This window comes from Megalops cyprinoides, chromosome 23, assembly GCF_013368585.1.
Source record: "Megalops cyprinoides isolate fMegCyp1 chromosome 23, fMegCyp1.pri, whole genome shotgun sequence".
NCBI lineage: Eukaryota > Metazoa > Chordata > Actinopteri > Elopiformes > Megalopidae > Megalops > Megalops cyprinoides.
Genome location: NC_050605.1, coordinates 21,378,450 through 21,394,422, shown reverse-complemented (window position 1 = coordinate 21,394,422; position 15,973 = coordinate 21,378,450). Strand labels below are relative to the sequence as shown.

General features: G+C 48.2%; 1 protein-coding gene across 4 annotated transcripts in view; it reads left to right on the top strand.

Annotated features, from left to right (window-relative positions):
• The window catches only part of srgap1a (SLIT-ROBO Rho GTPase activating protein 1a), a 93,263-nt gene that overhangs the window by 47,218 nt on the left and 30,072 nt on the right, over nucleotides 1-15,973 (top strand). For all 4 annotated transcript variants that reach the window (XM_036518360.1, XM_036518359.1, XM_036518361.1 and 1 more), the window contains exons 4-8: nucleotides 3,270-3,332; nucleotides 6,696-6,878; nucleotides 7,993-8,121; nucleotides 10,182-10,403; nucleotides 10,854-10,955. In XM_036518360.1, the coding sequence (XP_036374253.1) occupies nucleotides 3,270-3,332; nucleotides 6,696-6,878; nucleotides 7,993-8,121; nucleotides 10,182-10,403; nucleotides 10,854-10,955 (699 nt within the window). The remainder of the gene's footprint in view (nucleotides 1-3,269; nucleotides 3,333-6,695; nucleotides 6,879-7,992; nucleotides 8,122-10,181; nucleotides 10,404-10,853; nucleotides 10,956-15,973) is intronic.

Sequence of the window (15,973 nt, the reverse complement as noted above, 5' to 3'; positions counted from 1 at the left end):
CGACAGGCCTGTAAATTGAGTCGCATGCTTTCGCGAGGCCCACCAATCATGTGTGTTGCAGTCCGCATGACTGGCGGCAGTATTGACGCCTGTGGTTTTTTGCCTGGTGTGAGTGAGTTTCCAGGAGGAGCTTGGCTTGTGGTTTGTGGTTTTCGGCTTTCCGGTTTGTGAAAATGTTTGTCCTTCATGGGGCCCGGAACGGCTTCCATGATTGTGCCTGCTTGTCACTTGTCCGCATCTTAGGTGGAAATAAAAATGACCCCTGAGCAGACCAGCTGTACTGTACCTGGAGGGTGCCGAGGAGGGTTTTTAAGTGAGCCCTGGAAGGCTTCCCAGCCTGCCCAATGAAAACCGCTTCCAGCAGCTGCAACTGCCAAACGACAGCAACGCCGTCCTCTGAAGCGTGTAAAAACCAACATTTATTCTCAACAGAAGAGCTGTTCCAGCTCTGCTCTGTCTGCTGTAAGCCCGTAGAAAGGGAAATGGATTATCCCCCCTGTACGCAGGGTTATGAATGCGTTTCAAAAGAGCGCCTTGAGAGAAATTTTAATAGGTGCTTTGAAAGACCAAGAAAGCGACTGTTGTCTGGCAATGTTCTAATCCGGTTGTGGTACCTGTTAGAATAACATTGTGGGGGATAAGTGCAAGTTACAAAGGTATTAAGACACTGGATTTGCATGCTGTTTTGCACACTTTTTTTCTACACACAGCATCAAGTGGTATTTGACAACCGGTATTCTGCGGTACTCCAGGTGGATATTGAAGTGGCACGGTGGTATTCTTTGCGGATATTGCAGTCATTTTTTCACCAGATAAATGGAACTAATAAGATGTGTCACAGTCATGAAGCAGCCACTAAGAGGACAACCGGGATCATTAGGTTATTTCTGAGCTTCACTGCACCTGAAAGTAACGTGCCAGTGATCAGTATATCTACACCATTATCACATACCCATAGAGTTCCGAGCACTGAATAAGTGGCTGATGGTTCATTTATTCATCAGGAGTTTATTCTGGTGTTTTTGGGACTTTTGATTGTGGGCGTGCAGATGATCCTCTCTCGCAAGTTTGCAGCAAAGCCGGATCTTTTGTGGAGAGCGCAGCTCTCAGCCAGCAGCCAGCAGCATTAACACCAGCTCATCACCAGTGAGATTCCCAATAACAGGAGATTAGCTTTACTTTGAGGCATTAGCCACGCGCCTCCGCTGTGCATCTGTGTGCTTAGAAATGAGAGCGGCGTGCTTTCGTGGGATTCGGCCGTCCCCGTCACTGTCCCAGATCGAACGACAGCGGGAAGCGGCGTCTCTCCGGGCTCCCGGTGTGATGTTCTGTCCTGGCGGATCCCCGCAGTGAGGACCGGCGGAGAGAGAGAGAGACTGTGCTTAAAGGAAAGTAGGACACCCTGTGAACACCTGGTCTGCGCAGCAGAGTGACGGGGGTCTGGGAATGGGGCTCAACGGGGAGCAGTGAGAGGGAGAGGGGCAGGAATCGCATTAATATCGAGCTGGCAGAACCAGGCCTCCACGAGTCCCTCACATGAAGCCCCGGCCAGTCCTGCTCCCACCCTCTACATCTCTCCCCTCCACCCATGCATGTGCAGCCTAGATTGGCTTAGCTGACCCGTCTCTATTTATACAGGGTAAGATCATTTGTCAATTTACCCTAAATAGGGAAGGGAAGGGGAGACACGGCCTCGTCAGGAAGAGTTTCTGGGCATCACCTGCTACCTCTAGTATTTGATGTTTATTTTACTTGTACTGTTGTGATGTATTTTGGATTCTGTGACTGATTTATCGTAGTGTATTTGGCTTCCATTGCCTAGTCAGAATGCACAACTTGTTAACTTGTGGTGGGGCTTGAATAGTGTTATGCTCACACTCACTGGTCTGTGAGAGTTGTTAGCCTGGTCTGACACTGTTGCTCATTGAACTTGAATGGATGCACTTATGTTCTCTTGTGCTGGAAGTCACTCTGGATAGGAACATCTGTTAAATGCATGTATTGTAATAATGTAATGTCACCCCTGTTGAGAAATCCCAAATTCCCCCTCTCCCTCAAAGGACATGGTACAGTCCTCATCTCATATACCTGACGTCTCCCCCCAGCTTAGTTCACTTGGTTCTGTATGCAATTGTGCTCTCAGGAGATTCAGTGATGTCACAAAGGGTCAAGTGCCCATACTGGGACAACCTGTTGGCATGTGGTAATTATTAGTGTTAATATTGTTTGCTCATTACAATAATGAACCATAATGGCTTTTTTGAGAGGTTCTGTTGGTATACATAGAGATATACTGTAGTTTTCCCAGTACCAAAGTACTGTAAAGACTGGCAACCCATTCATATATTCAGTGTTTTATTATCCTTATGTGAGAATAGGATCACACAGGAGTTCCTTCTTTGTCCTCAGCCCAGATGAGAGGTTAGCATTGATTGCTCTAACTGGACAGTGCGGGGAAATGCCTCCAGAATGAAATTAGAGCTTAAAATGCTCTAGACCTTGTTCTCAGCTGAGAACTGTCATCGTGGAACTGTACACATCCTGTCCCCGTACTGTCGCTATACTTACTGTATGCACTTTTGTAAGTCACTTTGGATAAAAGCGTCTGCTGAATAAATAAATGTAAATGTAAATGTAAATAATTGGGTTAGTGGGAAATTCAGAGGTCGGGGTAAGACTGACCCCCCCATGCAGGTAATCCAGGGTAATCAGGGTGGGCTGGAACACACACCTTTATCTGCAGTCAGCTGTAGAACCACACCCCCCACCCCGACACGTGCCTGTCCTGGCTGTGTGTGTGTGTACAGGCAGACCTACGTTGTAACACAGAGCTAGCATGCCTGCTAATGATTTGACGGTCTACAGCAAACATAATCATGTATCAGTTTGCATCGTCTTCTTTGCACAACTGAATCCAGCAGGTCTGGTCAGGCCTGATTACACCACTGTACGTTGAGGTGATCCTGTGCAGCTGTTACAGGGCAGTAGTGTGTTGTGTAGGCTTATGACATGAGAACAACACAATCAGCTCTTACCCCCTGAGTGTCTCCGCCTGGACATTTATCACTTTCAGGTGGAGCTGTTGTTTAAAGACAGTCCTGTATGTTTTTGTTGTAGTGGTTTTGTCACCCTTTTAGGCTGTGTGTTCTGAGAGTCGCTACAGTTGGACAAATTGGACGCCAACGCACTGTGTCCAGGCAACTGTCACCATGACAGGACGGGCTCCTTCTTGTCCTCCTGTTAATGTAACTCTCTTTTTCTCTTCTCAGAGCAAAGAGATAACCTTTCAGCTGCAGGAGGACTTGATGAAGATTCTCAATGAGCTCTACACGGTGAGTGCTGATTTCCTATTCAGTGTACTGCAGTGAATGACCTTCCTTTCCTCACACAGTACCGCTGAAAACAATGTGGAAAAACCAGTTTTTTGGCCTGTTTGCTTAGGTGGGTTGCTTAAATCAAAAGCTGCTGACAATAGCTATTGACTGAGTTTTGGCAGTCACAGTTCCAGAGTGTGCAGGAAGTGGAGTCGCTGAATCAGAACAACCTTTAAGGTGAAAAAAACCCCGAAATGTTGACCTCAGTTGATATGTGGCTGTCGGAAACCCCGGACTTAAAAGCCTCCAGCTTGTGAATAAATAAAAAGCTATTAAGTCTTGAGAATGCATGGCCATGTAACACAGCCAGAGGGGTCCACCAGGACCCCCAGAGGTGTGCAAGGGGCGTATCAGTAATGAGGTGCAGGGTCACACCTGAAAGTAGGCCGACAGTACCCGGTGGAGCTCTGTAAATCTCACCCCTCTCCGTGGACGCCTTCACAGATCTACGACCTTGGTGGAGCCCGGAGCCTAAACAACCAATCAATAGTTAATTTCCCGGGCCGTGTTTAGTGCTGTCAGGCCTGGTGAAGATTCACGCTTTCTGCACGTTTCCCAGGCGGCCCTAATCACATGCAAATGTGCGCCCAGGTATTAGAGATTTTATGCTCAGAGAGCCTTAAGAACCATGTCTTCCACTCGCATAAACCCCTGATTTATGCGCCATAATTTATGCAACGCTTCCATAAATCTCTCTGGCCTCTCACCGGCTGAGGCAGCCAGACAGCTACCTTTTGAAACCGATTTTACAGTAAGGACGGCGATTCAGCGACTCAGACTGCGGGTTCGCTTCTTATGCCAAATACATTAAAAGTTTGATAAGAGAACCATTCATCAGTTCTCCTTCCTCAGAAGCCAGGCGATGTATCAGGGCTCTCTCCATAGTCTCTCTGTGACATCTCTACAGCATCGCTGTGGAGAGGGAGGGCATACTTATGTAACAAAACTTTAGATCTTGGCAGGAACCTTTTCGGTTCCTAAAAGCAAATGGCAGAAGTTAGTGGAGAAGGAATGTGGTAAGTCTTTCACATGGCCTGGAGTGTGTGCATGAGGGTCAGTATACATGTCATTCTGAGCTCACCTTGTAGACCTGCTCCTATTACCTGAGGTGCTGCACCTGTGCTGAAAACATCGTGTTTGATGCTGCAGCTAAAGCTGACCCTGCCTCCATATCTCCACTGCACTTACTTTCTCTTTACTGCATTAATCAATGCTTAAATTTACACAACTCACTTTTGAATGTAACTTGAAATTACTAATGATAAGTTGCAAAATCCCTCTCATAAAAATGGCATTCAGTTCAACCACAGAAATATCTTTGTGTATTATTTGGCCATAGTTATATACCTTAATGCTGATAATAATGAGCGTTGGGTAACATGAATAAGCAAACAGCTCCACTCCCTCGACAGTCCATATTCTCTTAATACGTCTTGCGGGTTGGAGTCGGTGTTGGTTATCAGATCACATGTGATGGGCATCGTTAGAGACCGGTTTTAATCAGCTGTTTATACAGTGTCTGCTCTCCAGCGGTCTCTTGTCTTGGATTACTCTGTTCCAGACAAACTCCGACAGCTGTTGCATCAGAAAGACACCGGTTCTCCACGGCTCCCTATAGCGAAATAACAGCTCTGGTCCTTCGCTAATTTTGTCTGTCTGAAAAAAAGAGACCAGACTCCGCTGTTGTCCAGTTCCAGACCCACAAATCTAAAGTATGACCAAAGTTTGGTCACACTGCTGAGCCATGTCTCCATGTGGTTGTGGTCAGACCGAATGAAATGCGGCCTCCCACTACACTCATGTGATCCTTGTTTGTTTTGGAAAGTTCCTCGGCTTTACGGGCGCGCTGTATTCTGACTCGAACGGGGGAAATTTCATTATTCTTTCATGCGCAGCCCCTAGGCAAAGCTTGCAGCTTTCTCGATAAAACAGCAGCCGAAGCTGAAAGCGCAGGGAGAAACGTCATTGTGATTTTTTTTTTTTTTGTTTTAAAGAAAAAACTTCTGAGCTGTGCATTGGGGGCAGTGGTGTCCAACGGCAGCAGTCGCGGGACTTCCTGGACTGGGACAGACAGGCCGGTGGCGGTAGCCGCTGACTGCCGGAGCTAAATGACAGGGCGCGTAAGACAGCTTCCTCTGTAGCCTCCTGGCGTCCTCCGCTCCTCCGCGCTGTCATATGGTTTGCGACCTCTGGCAGCCCTTACCAGCGCCAGAAAATGCGAGGGTAGAAAAACGCTCGTGTGTGAAGTTGAGAAAACATTTCCCCCGGTCCGCTGAGTGAGCTGGCAGTCCGGGAGAGAGGGAGAGAGGGAGAGAGGGAGAGAGAGAGAGAGGGAGAGGGAGAGAGAGGGAGAGAGAGAGAGGGGGAATGCGAGTTTCTTGGCCTTACTGTGTGATTGTGTTCTGTGAGTCAGGTGTTGTATGGTGGAGGAAGAACGGCATTGCAGTGTTAAACAGGCCACAGTTTTTCCAGGCTGCCGTCCCGCATTGTGCCTTCTGCTCGGCCATTGTTAAAAACGCCGTTCAATCATCTCTGAGCGCAGTCTGAGCGAGAAAAATCATACTTAACTTTTTTCACCTGCTATGCATGATCTTAGTCATTTCCTAATGCATGTTGAAGTCATTTGCAAGTGAATAATGTGGCTCCATGGGATAACAATGACTCAGATGAGGTGCACTGGGTATTACCAGCATGTGGTCCTGGAAGTAATTCATTTCTCACTCAGCACAGACTGACACGGCTTTCAGGAAAGAGCTACACCCACACGCAAACCGTACAGCCATTAGACCTGCTTTGTAGACTTTTGGCTGTTTGTGAGCCTGGTTTCAGAAACCACACGTCAAACCAATAAATCTTATTCCCTAATTTCTGTTGACTTGAAAGAAGAAGAAGAGCAGGATGTAGATGCGGTTCGTTCTGTCTGTCTGTTTTTCTGTCAAAATGTGCTGCCCGGTTTGTGACAGAAAGGTGGTTTGTGTTTCTGAAGTCCCTCACAGCTCCACTAAAGAGCTCATATTTCCCCCATAGCTGGTGTTGAATTGTCATCTTCTCTACAATGGTAATTCTTACCAACTGCTGAGTGTGCTTTAAAGATGGCTGATGACATTGCACTGTGGTTCTAAAGCTCCAATAGGAAAGAAAAAAGATTTCAGTTCCTGTGGTGTGAGATGGATTCCCGCATGGCACAGCTGGTAATTGCTATCCTGCGAGGGGGCAAATGAAAGCTTTGTACCATCAGAAGCCACGGGGTTGAACTGGAGTAACCGAAACAGTGCAGTGATCCTTGACCTTCTGACCCTTGCCCCCCCCGCCAACGTGCAGGTGATGAAGACTTACCACATGTACCACACGGAGAGCCTGAGCGCTGAGTGCAAGCTAAAGGAGGCGGAGAAGCAGGAGGAGAAGCAGATGGGGCGTGCGGGGGACCCCGTCTTCCATATCCGCATGGAGGACAAGCACCAACGTCGCAGCTCCGTCAAGAAGATGGAGAAGATGAAGGAGAAGGTAACCCGGGGGGGAGGGGAGGCCACCTGGGAGTCATGAGAGGGCAGTTACTCATCTGTCTGTATTCCTGAGAAGTGCCTAGTTTGTCTCAATGTGATTGTGTTAGAGTTTACATAGCCTGGGCGGCAGTGTAGCATAGTGGTGAGGAACGGGGCTTGTAACCAAAAGGTTGCTGGTTCAATTCCCCACTGGGACGCTGCTGCTGCTGTACCCTGGGGCAAATTCCTTAACCCAGAATTGCCTCAGTGAATATCCAGCTGTATAAGAGGATAATGTGTAAAATTGTAGCCTATGTAAGTTACTCTGGAAAAGAGCCTCTCCTAAATGACAGTAATGTAATGTTATAGACCGACACCACAACCTCACATCAGTTCGGTCTCACTGGTCTTGGTTTCCTCCTTTCTTATCAAAGTGTGGTCAGGGCTCTGCAGGTTACGCCACATTCAGGTCAGGGTTGCGGGCGGCTGTGTTGGTAACCATGCCGTAAATATTATTGTCAGTCTGTGTTGCTCGCTGAAAAGCTGCCAGGCCCTACTGCCTTTTGGACGGGGTCTGTTTTGTGTTTCCTCCGTGACGCATAGTTTAACGGCCGCGGCGACATCGTTTTTCGCAAAACACTTCCTGGAATGTAGTCGGAGGGTAAAAAACCGAAACGTGGAATTCCGAGAGTGAGTCACTCTCTGGGGGTCGCTCCGCTCTCCACTGAAGCTGGGAAGATGACTAATACTCCCGCACATGTCTGGTGTTGAGGAAGTGAGCAGAAGGAGTTTGGCTGTGGAGTATCCTGGAAGATGTGTGGAGTCAGACTTTTTTATCATAAAACAAGCAGAATGTGGTGGGAGTTGGGTTTTTTTACTACTTCTTTACTATGCAGCGGCTTATTCGGATTCTGCTGTGGTATTTTTGGAACCCTCCATTTGCCAGTCATCTGTCCGAAAAGCCGAATTAGGCTCAGTGTCTTCTTGACAGACATGAAAGTACACTCAGTTGTCAATAGATTTTTTTTTTGCTCATTAAATTTCAGAATATCTCCCTCTCTCTCTCTCTCTCTCTCTCTCTCTCTCTCTCTCTCTCTCTCTCTCCCCCCCCACCCTCATTTCTTTCCCACATCCAGCGACAGGCCAAATACTCGGAGAACAAGCTGAAGTCAATCAAAGCCCGCAACGAGTACCTCCTGACACTGGAAGCAACAAATTCCTCTGTTTTCAAGTATTACGTTCATGACTTGTCTGACTTAATTGATGTAAGTACCGGCAAAATGAGACGTCTGTTTTATTTATAGCCAATGCTAACTGAACCTGAAGGAGAGGCTCGTTAGTTTATTTTACTGTGAAATGACTTCTGAGTTTTGCTGTGGGGTAGGAAAACTGACAGCTCTTTCCGTGAATCTTCTCTGCTTCCCTCATTAATACCTCGTTAAAGATTCTTTACTGCACTCTCCTCTGTCGTCTCTCAGATCGCGAGTGTACCCACTGCGTCGTGCGGTCGACATTCAAAAGACCTGCCACGTAGGACAGAATTTAATTAAAGCCATTCTATTTTTATATTTTTTTTGTGGATTGTAGTCGATTTCATTTTATGGAGTTTTTTTCATGTTGTAGTAGATTATATTTTGCATATTCTAACATACAGCATTGACATTCAGTCACCCATTTCACATTCTTGGTAGGCGAACTCTACTGAGATTACAGTATAGTAGAGCATATCAGTAAATAATTATGTTGCCTATTTAAAAGATCAGGTCAGTTGGTATTGGCAACATCCAATCTATGAGCTGCAGACCACTGCCTCATGATCACTGTCCTCTGAGAAAGTTTCTGTGTGTGGGACTCGGGTTCCAGTCACCATGTGTCAGGTACATAACCCTGACTTAAAAAACCAGGCGAATTACAATGGCAGCTCCTTTTCCCACTGAGGAATGCTGACTGTGAGAGCATGTACCAGGCCTCTGCCAGGGGGCACCGGTGGGGTGGGCAGGGGTATGTCAGAGGCGGTTCTGCATCTCCTCTTCTGTGTCTTTGGGGAGAGATGTGAAGGCTGCCATCTGACACCTGCCTAGCGTTGTCGTGGTAACGCAGCGACACTCGCATCAGGGCCCTGTGGGGACAGCGGCTCCTGGGCACGGCTCGGCCTGCGCCAGGCAGCCAGGTGAGCTCACCTGCTGGCAGCATCACAGTTCTGGAGCAGCGGGGCAGAGAGGAGTGTCTCTTCAGCCTGCCAGTCATTGCTCCCGAACATCTGACTTGCTCTCGCTGTGAGCCCAGGACCACAGGCACAGGGCACAGAGGCACAGTCCCCCCGGCCTGCTGGTAGAGACTGTGGCAGTGTCCGTGGCAAAAGAGAAGAATTAAGTTGGCAGCCAGAATGTTCTGGAATTTCAGTATTATACGTCACTGGGTAGTAGGGCATAGAAGAGTTTAACAGTGCAGTGGAAGAAATCTACCATGTTTGTTACTTGCCATACATTTAAATATGCCATTATTTTTGTTTAGTACTTCAGGGTTAACTGCGGAAAGCTGCTATGTGCTCCAGAAACCCATTTTCTGAATAAGTTAGCTATGTCTCTTGTAGGTCATCCATGCCGGAGATTTTCTGTGCTCTGAACACCCTGCAGAATGCTTTGCTGGCTGTTCCAGAGCCTGCCCTGGAAATTATTTATTTATAAATGTGCCCTGCTTGGAATATTATTTTTCACCTCAAAAATAAATGTGCAGTTTCATGCCGTTACCAAGGAAACCTGAGAGGAGCATGGGACCTTGGATCTTTTTGAGGCTTTTGCATTTCTGACAGTACTTTAGAAATCAAGCCTCACTTCTGAGAGGCTCCCCTCCCCTCTCTGGCAGTGTTTATGTGCCTGTCTTTACTTCCTCTGTAATTTTGTCAGCGCTCCTCTTTGGAGGTGACTGTAGTCTGTTGATGAATTTGATCCTGAGAGATCAGCCATCACAGCAGCCTGGCATTCAATGTCAGGGACAGGATGAAGACTCCCATTCCAGCATAGGTCTAGGCCAGTCCAGACTTTAGAAGTAGCTGGTGGTTACAGGCACTGTGCGGATTTCTCTGCTGCAGGCCAGAGGTGCAAAGACTCCTATTGTAGTTGTTCTTCCTGTGAAACTACAGTGAAAAATATTTTGTGCGTCTCCAGTCTTGATTTGTTGGGCACAGTGATTGATCGGGGCTCAGGTTTCCTGACCATAAACACCTGATATAATATATCAGATGCTGATATAAACAAGCTGATATAATGTGATGGCTTTCTCCTGACGCGTTAGCGTTCTCTCGTTTGCCGTTCTGTGGGGGCAGTGCTGCGATCTCGGGTACCACGCCAGCCTGAACCGGGCGCTGCGCACCTACCTCTCGGCCGAGTACAACCTGGAGACGTCGCGGCACGAGGGGCTGGACATCATGGAGAACGCCGTGGACAGCCTGGACCCCCGCAGCGACCGCCAGCGCTTCATGGAGATGTACCCCACCGCCTTCTGCCCTCCCGCCAAATTCGAGTTCCAGCCCCACATGGGCGATGAGGTCGGTCCAGTGAGAGGGGTTAGCTTACACCCCCCCAAATAAGATTAGTGAACTAACACAACGTTCCAGCTTATTCGTGTGGGACGCCTAAATTTTGTTAAGCTATATGTCCAGTCCCATGAAGTCTTAATGAGAGCATCTGAGGTAAATGATATGATCTGGCTGACTTCATTAAGAGGGAGTACAGAGCCAGCTTAGCCAGCCAACACGATCTCATTTACCTAGAAGCCATCTTTCACAGATTTATTGAGTTTTGTTCCAAGCTCGGTGCTTTCGTCAATGGTATGATGTCTGAATTTTCCACCAGCCGTTTTCTCAGACCTCTAGGTTCAGACCCAGATTTCAGACCTGATTTCTCCACGTTAACTGTAATCGTAATGAGTTACCCTGTGTGAGGGGCGATGGTTTGCGTTGAATTCCGGTCAGGTGACGTGTTGTCCTCCCTGCCAGGTGTGTCAGATCACCGCGCAGCCCCCCGTGCAGGCCGAGCTCATGCTACGTTTCCAGCAGCTGCAGTCCCGCCTCGCCACCCTGAAGATCGAGAACGAGGAGGTGAGCCAAACCCCCCCACTGCCCCCCCACAGGGAACTGACCAGCCCTGTATTTCACTGCCGCTCCATTTTATACATATATACTATTATGCTCCATTATAGAGCCACTGCTCTCTCTCAGCTGGGGATACAGTGACTTGTAAGAGTTTATTTAAGGAGTTGATGGTTGGAGCATTGTCTTCAAAAGGAATCATTCACTCACAACATGGCTAACACCCTGACGAAGATCCTGACAGACCAAAACCCAAAATCTCAGTAAAATTAAAAATCAAAATGAATAACTGAGTGACTGTTCTGCATGCATCAGAACAAGGGAGTATTCCCTCCTAGATTCAGTGGCTTTTACCAGAGCGTGTGCCAGATACCGATAACAAAACAAAGGAGGGTTGCAGTACAGCCGATCCACTCTGTGTCTGATCTGAAGGTAAGTTTAATTACGCCTGCCTGCGGGCGTCTCCGATTAGCGCCATACGCCGGAGCTCCGTGGAGTGATTATTGAGACAGAGGCTCCATCGCTGTTCACATGAGCACGTTTAATGAGCTGGAATCCATGCTGTTCCAAACCGCCTCACTCCCCCATGGGGTGCCGTGACTGTGTGGGCAGCCCCAGGGATAAAGCACTCCTGGGTACCATGGCATTGCCCCACATGCTCACAGTAACTGTCAGTGCGGCCCATTACAGGTAGATGAAGCAGAACATTAGCCAGAGCATGTATCCTGTCTTAGACCTGCATAGCTATCGGTGTCATTTACAGGTCAGGGTGTAATAGCATTACATTACATTGTTGTCATCAAGCAGACGCTCTTATACAGAGCGACTTACAATTTTACATGTCATCCATTTATACAGCTGGATATTTGCTGAGGCAATTCTGTTTTAAGTATCTCGCCCAAGGGTACAGTAGCAGTGCCCCAGCAGGGAATCAAACCAGCAATCTTTGAGTGACAAGCTCTGCTCCTTACCACTGTGCTAGACTGCTGCCCCAAAACTGGCAGTGGGAGGATTCGAACCATGATCTCCAAAGAGTCTGAAGCCTTAATACAGTGCCTTAGACCGCTCGGCCACGCCACCATCTTTTTTGTGTTAGTAAATTTATTAGCTATATTTGTACTGGTGTTTGTATTTGTGTCGGTAAATACATTTGCAAGAGACAGTCAGAGAGTGGTAATTGGAGAAGTGCTTAACCCTTAGCTCATCCTCTTTAAGTGAAGTGTTGTTGGTAGTCTTTGCTTTCTCCCTTGGAAATGAGAGTGGTGAGAATTCATTCCAGCTAGAGCTGCCGTTTCCCTCGTAAACACACTGCGGTCCTGGGAATTTTTCTGCAGCTTCTCGGATTTTCTCCTTGTCATCTTGAGGCTCATCCCCAACTGCTACATTTTAATCTGGCTTCAGCCAGCACGCCAGGATGCCTGGCCAGAAAAGAGAGAGACGGGGAGGTGGGGAGGAAAACGGCTGGGCCTGCTCCAGCTTTGCCGAAAAATGCCAGAATCATGGCCATCATCCTGACTGTACTCCCAGAATCCTGCAGCCCACCTTCTTCTGACCTTCTTCCCTGCATTCGATGTGCAGCCCACACAAAGGCAAACCAAGATACTTTCTGTACACTGGCCTGTTGCTGCTGTTGAGCAGGCAGTTGCCCCTGGGTATAGATTCAGGCTGTGAGTGAGGGAACCCCATCTGTGTACTTGAGAGATAATTCCGACGCATGCCTGTGAGGTTCGGTATCTTTTGAGCTGCCTGTGTTCTGTCTCCAGTGCTGTGTCCATGGAGAGAGACGGTGGCTGTGTGTGTGTGTGTTGGGTTGTTTTCTCCTGTATAATTTGCGGAGCAGCAGAATGGTGATTGCATTAGCGTACCCCTGTTGCACTGCGTTATCTAATCAGTCTCTATTGATGCTCATTGCCCAATATATTGGAATGTGCCCTTGAGAACCGGACGTTCTCATTGGTCAGGATGTTTGGTCCGGTCTTTGCAGTTTCAGCAGATTCTTTATTTTCCGGAGTACACTGGGTTTCGCCCCGCCCCGCCTCCCCCACCTCCCCCTGTTCCGAGCCTTGCATTTCAGGAGCCCACTCTGTGTTATAAACCATGAGAGGGCACGGAGAGCTGGAGTCTTTTTTTTTTTTTTTTTTTTGATATGAATGAAAGTGCAGCTGTTTCCTGCATCCTTCACATGGTGAACTGCAGAGGAACGCCGATGAATACTTTATTAGCTTCAGCGGAAGCCACCCTATCCCTGTCTCTGTGGGACGTTCCAAATTGGCATCGGTGCTTGTACCTCCTGGAGCAGGAATCGTGGGACATATTTAGCTGCCGCCCAACTTCCTTGAAAGGTACCAGTTGATGTGCACTTCCTCTGTCGGTTTTTTTTTTAAGCAGAATGCATCGTTTTGATGCATTCAGCCACGGAGATGGAGACATGATGTTATTCATGCATCCAGCGCGTCTTTGCACTTTGCAGACACAGGGCTAAGCTTTGCGGATATTCTCCAAGGTAATCCTCTGCATTTCACACAGACCCGACAGTTCAATACGTGCTCCATTGTTGATGGGAACGATTTTTTTTTTTCCTGCCTGAGCATCAAGGATGCACATCAAAGTAGAGCAGTTCTGTAACTTTCCCCGGCTGCTGCATACCCTGAATAATGGCTTGTGATGTTAACCCTTAAGTGCCCGGACGTAAGCTGCTGTGCACAGACAGCTGCCATGTTGCATTTGCAGAGATCCAACCCGAAACAAGGCGTGTCCAGCACGTGTGGTTGCATGAAGACAGTGCCTCCAGGCGCATACAACATCACAAGCCTCCGAAGGCCCAACTTTTAATGTAATCTCGCAGTCAACACTGGTAATTAGTCGTTCCCTCAATAATGGATGATGTTTTAACAGCTTTTAGCCGGGAGCGCTCTCTTCCGCTGTTCGGGTCGGCGTGCTGGAGTGACAGCTGGCGCCCCGCAGTGCGCCATATGGAGGGCTGAGGGCTGCAGGTCGCTACCTGGGACAGGGCTACAGGCTGTTAGCACGCGCCCTCCCACCAGGTGTGCAGGTGACAGGAAGCAACGGAGCGTCCTGGGTAAGGAGCAGGGCTTGAAACCTGAAGGTTGCTGGTTCCATTCCCTGGTGGGGCGCCTCACCTACATTGCTCCAGTAACTACTCAGCTGTGTAAATTGGATCATGCTGTTGCTATTGCTGTGCAAGTCACTGTGGATAAGAGCATCTGCTAAGACAGTGAAGTTATAATGTGATAAGATGGGGGGATGCTTACCAGGGCTACAGACCAGTAGCTTTTTACATTACATCGTTGTCACTTAGCAGACACTCCAGAGCAGCATATGTAGGTTACAATTTTATTTATTGATACAGCTGGATATTTCCTGAGGCAGTTTTAGATTTAGGTACCTTGCCCGAAGGTACAACAGCGGGGTACCAGCGTGGAATCAAACTTGCAACCTCTCGGTTATGAGCCCTGCTGCTTATGACTATGCCACACTGCTGCCATGGCCTGGGCCCTGAGCATGAGACCCTTCTTCAGGTGTGGGGGTGATGGAAGTGGGGGCTGCTAAAGGAGTTAGCCGATTATGCACGTGCAGGCAGTGGTTTAGTTTCCTGGTTTAGCCGGAGATACTGGACATGCTGTCTTGGTTAAGAGCACTGGCATGTGGCTGTGCAGCTTCCCTCCCAAGGCATGCCAATCCTCTGGCACCCGATCTGCAGGAAGGAACAAGCAGGACTGGGACTTCCCTTCACGGTCTTCCTCTGACGGGGGAAGATGAAACTGTCTCTGGTGTTTGGGGCGGGTCTGTGGTCAGGGGCAGCGCAGCAGTGAGCTGTGGAGACGGGATGCCGCAGAGGAAACCTGATCTATGTGTGTGCTTTCTGCGTGCACATGCTGGTTCGTTGAAATGCATGTGGATGTTAATAGATTTTCATGTAGCCGGTGAGGATCGTTGCAGAGATATTTTAGAAATTATCGGAGGTCATGGTTTGCCTGCTTTCTGTGTACCAGGTGTTTTTTTTTTTTGGCTTACCAGTGTTTTTTAGTGTCTGGATTCCTGTGCCATCCACGTTGCCGCAGAGCACAAACATGTCATTAAAGACGTTTGAACTTTGAAAAATGTGGAAATTGCAAAGTGAATTTGGCTCTGGGTGTCTGAGATAATTGCTGTTTATGCTCTAATTTGGGTTTCTGTCTAGGGCTCTTCAGCCTCGTCTTTTACATGGTTTTCAAAGGAGGGTGATTACCCAGCATTCCTGGTTCCTCTCGCACGCTTTCTGCAGTCTTGTCCTGACCTGCGCCTCATTTCCTGTCAAACTCTGTGAAAAGTGATGAGTCTGGCTTTCTTCGTCTGAAATTACATCCACACTGTGTACAAAACAGATCATAATGGATGAAGTGTCATGGAATTCTAGCGGAATAAAAGATGAAGGAAAATATGGATTAAGCTCTCCGCATAAGTCACCTTGTGAAAAAAATTACTTGCATTTTTTTTTATCACAAGTCCAGTATTGGCCCGTCTGTGCTGAGTCACATGACCATCTTTTCGACAGCAGTGGCTCCCTCATTACATTACATTACATTATTGTCATTTAGCAGAAGCTCTTATCCAGAGCGACTTACATAGGTTACTATTTTTACATTTAGAGGTAATTCTGAGTTATGTTTCTTTCCCAAGGGTACAGCAGCAGTGTCCCAGTAGGGAATTGAGCCAGCGACCTTTTGGTTATGAGCCCTGCTCCTTACCAGTATGCTACACTGCTGCCCTCTCTGACACACCCAGTCCTCACTCCACATGTTCTCTCCACCGTAGACCTCTGCACATAGTGGCATCTCCCTTTCTTCTCTCCTCCCCCCTCCCACCCAACCCCCCCTCTTCACATCCACCTCACCCCCCCCAACCCCCCCTCTTCACATCCACCTCACCCCCCCCAACCCCCCCCTCTTCACATCCACCTCACCCCCCCCAACCCCCCCTCTTCACATCCACCTCACCAGGAGGCTTGGCTGCGCTCGGCGCCCCTT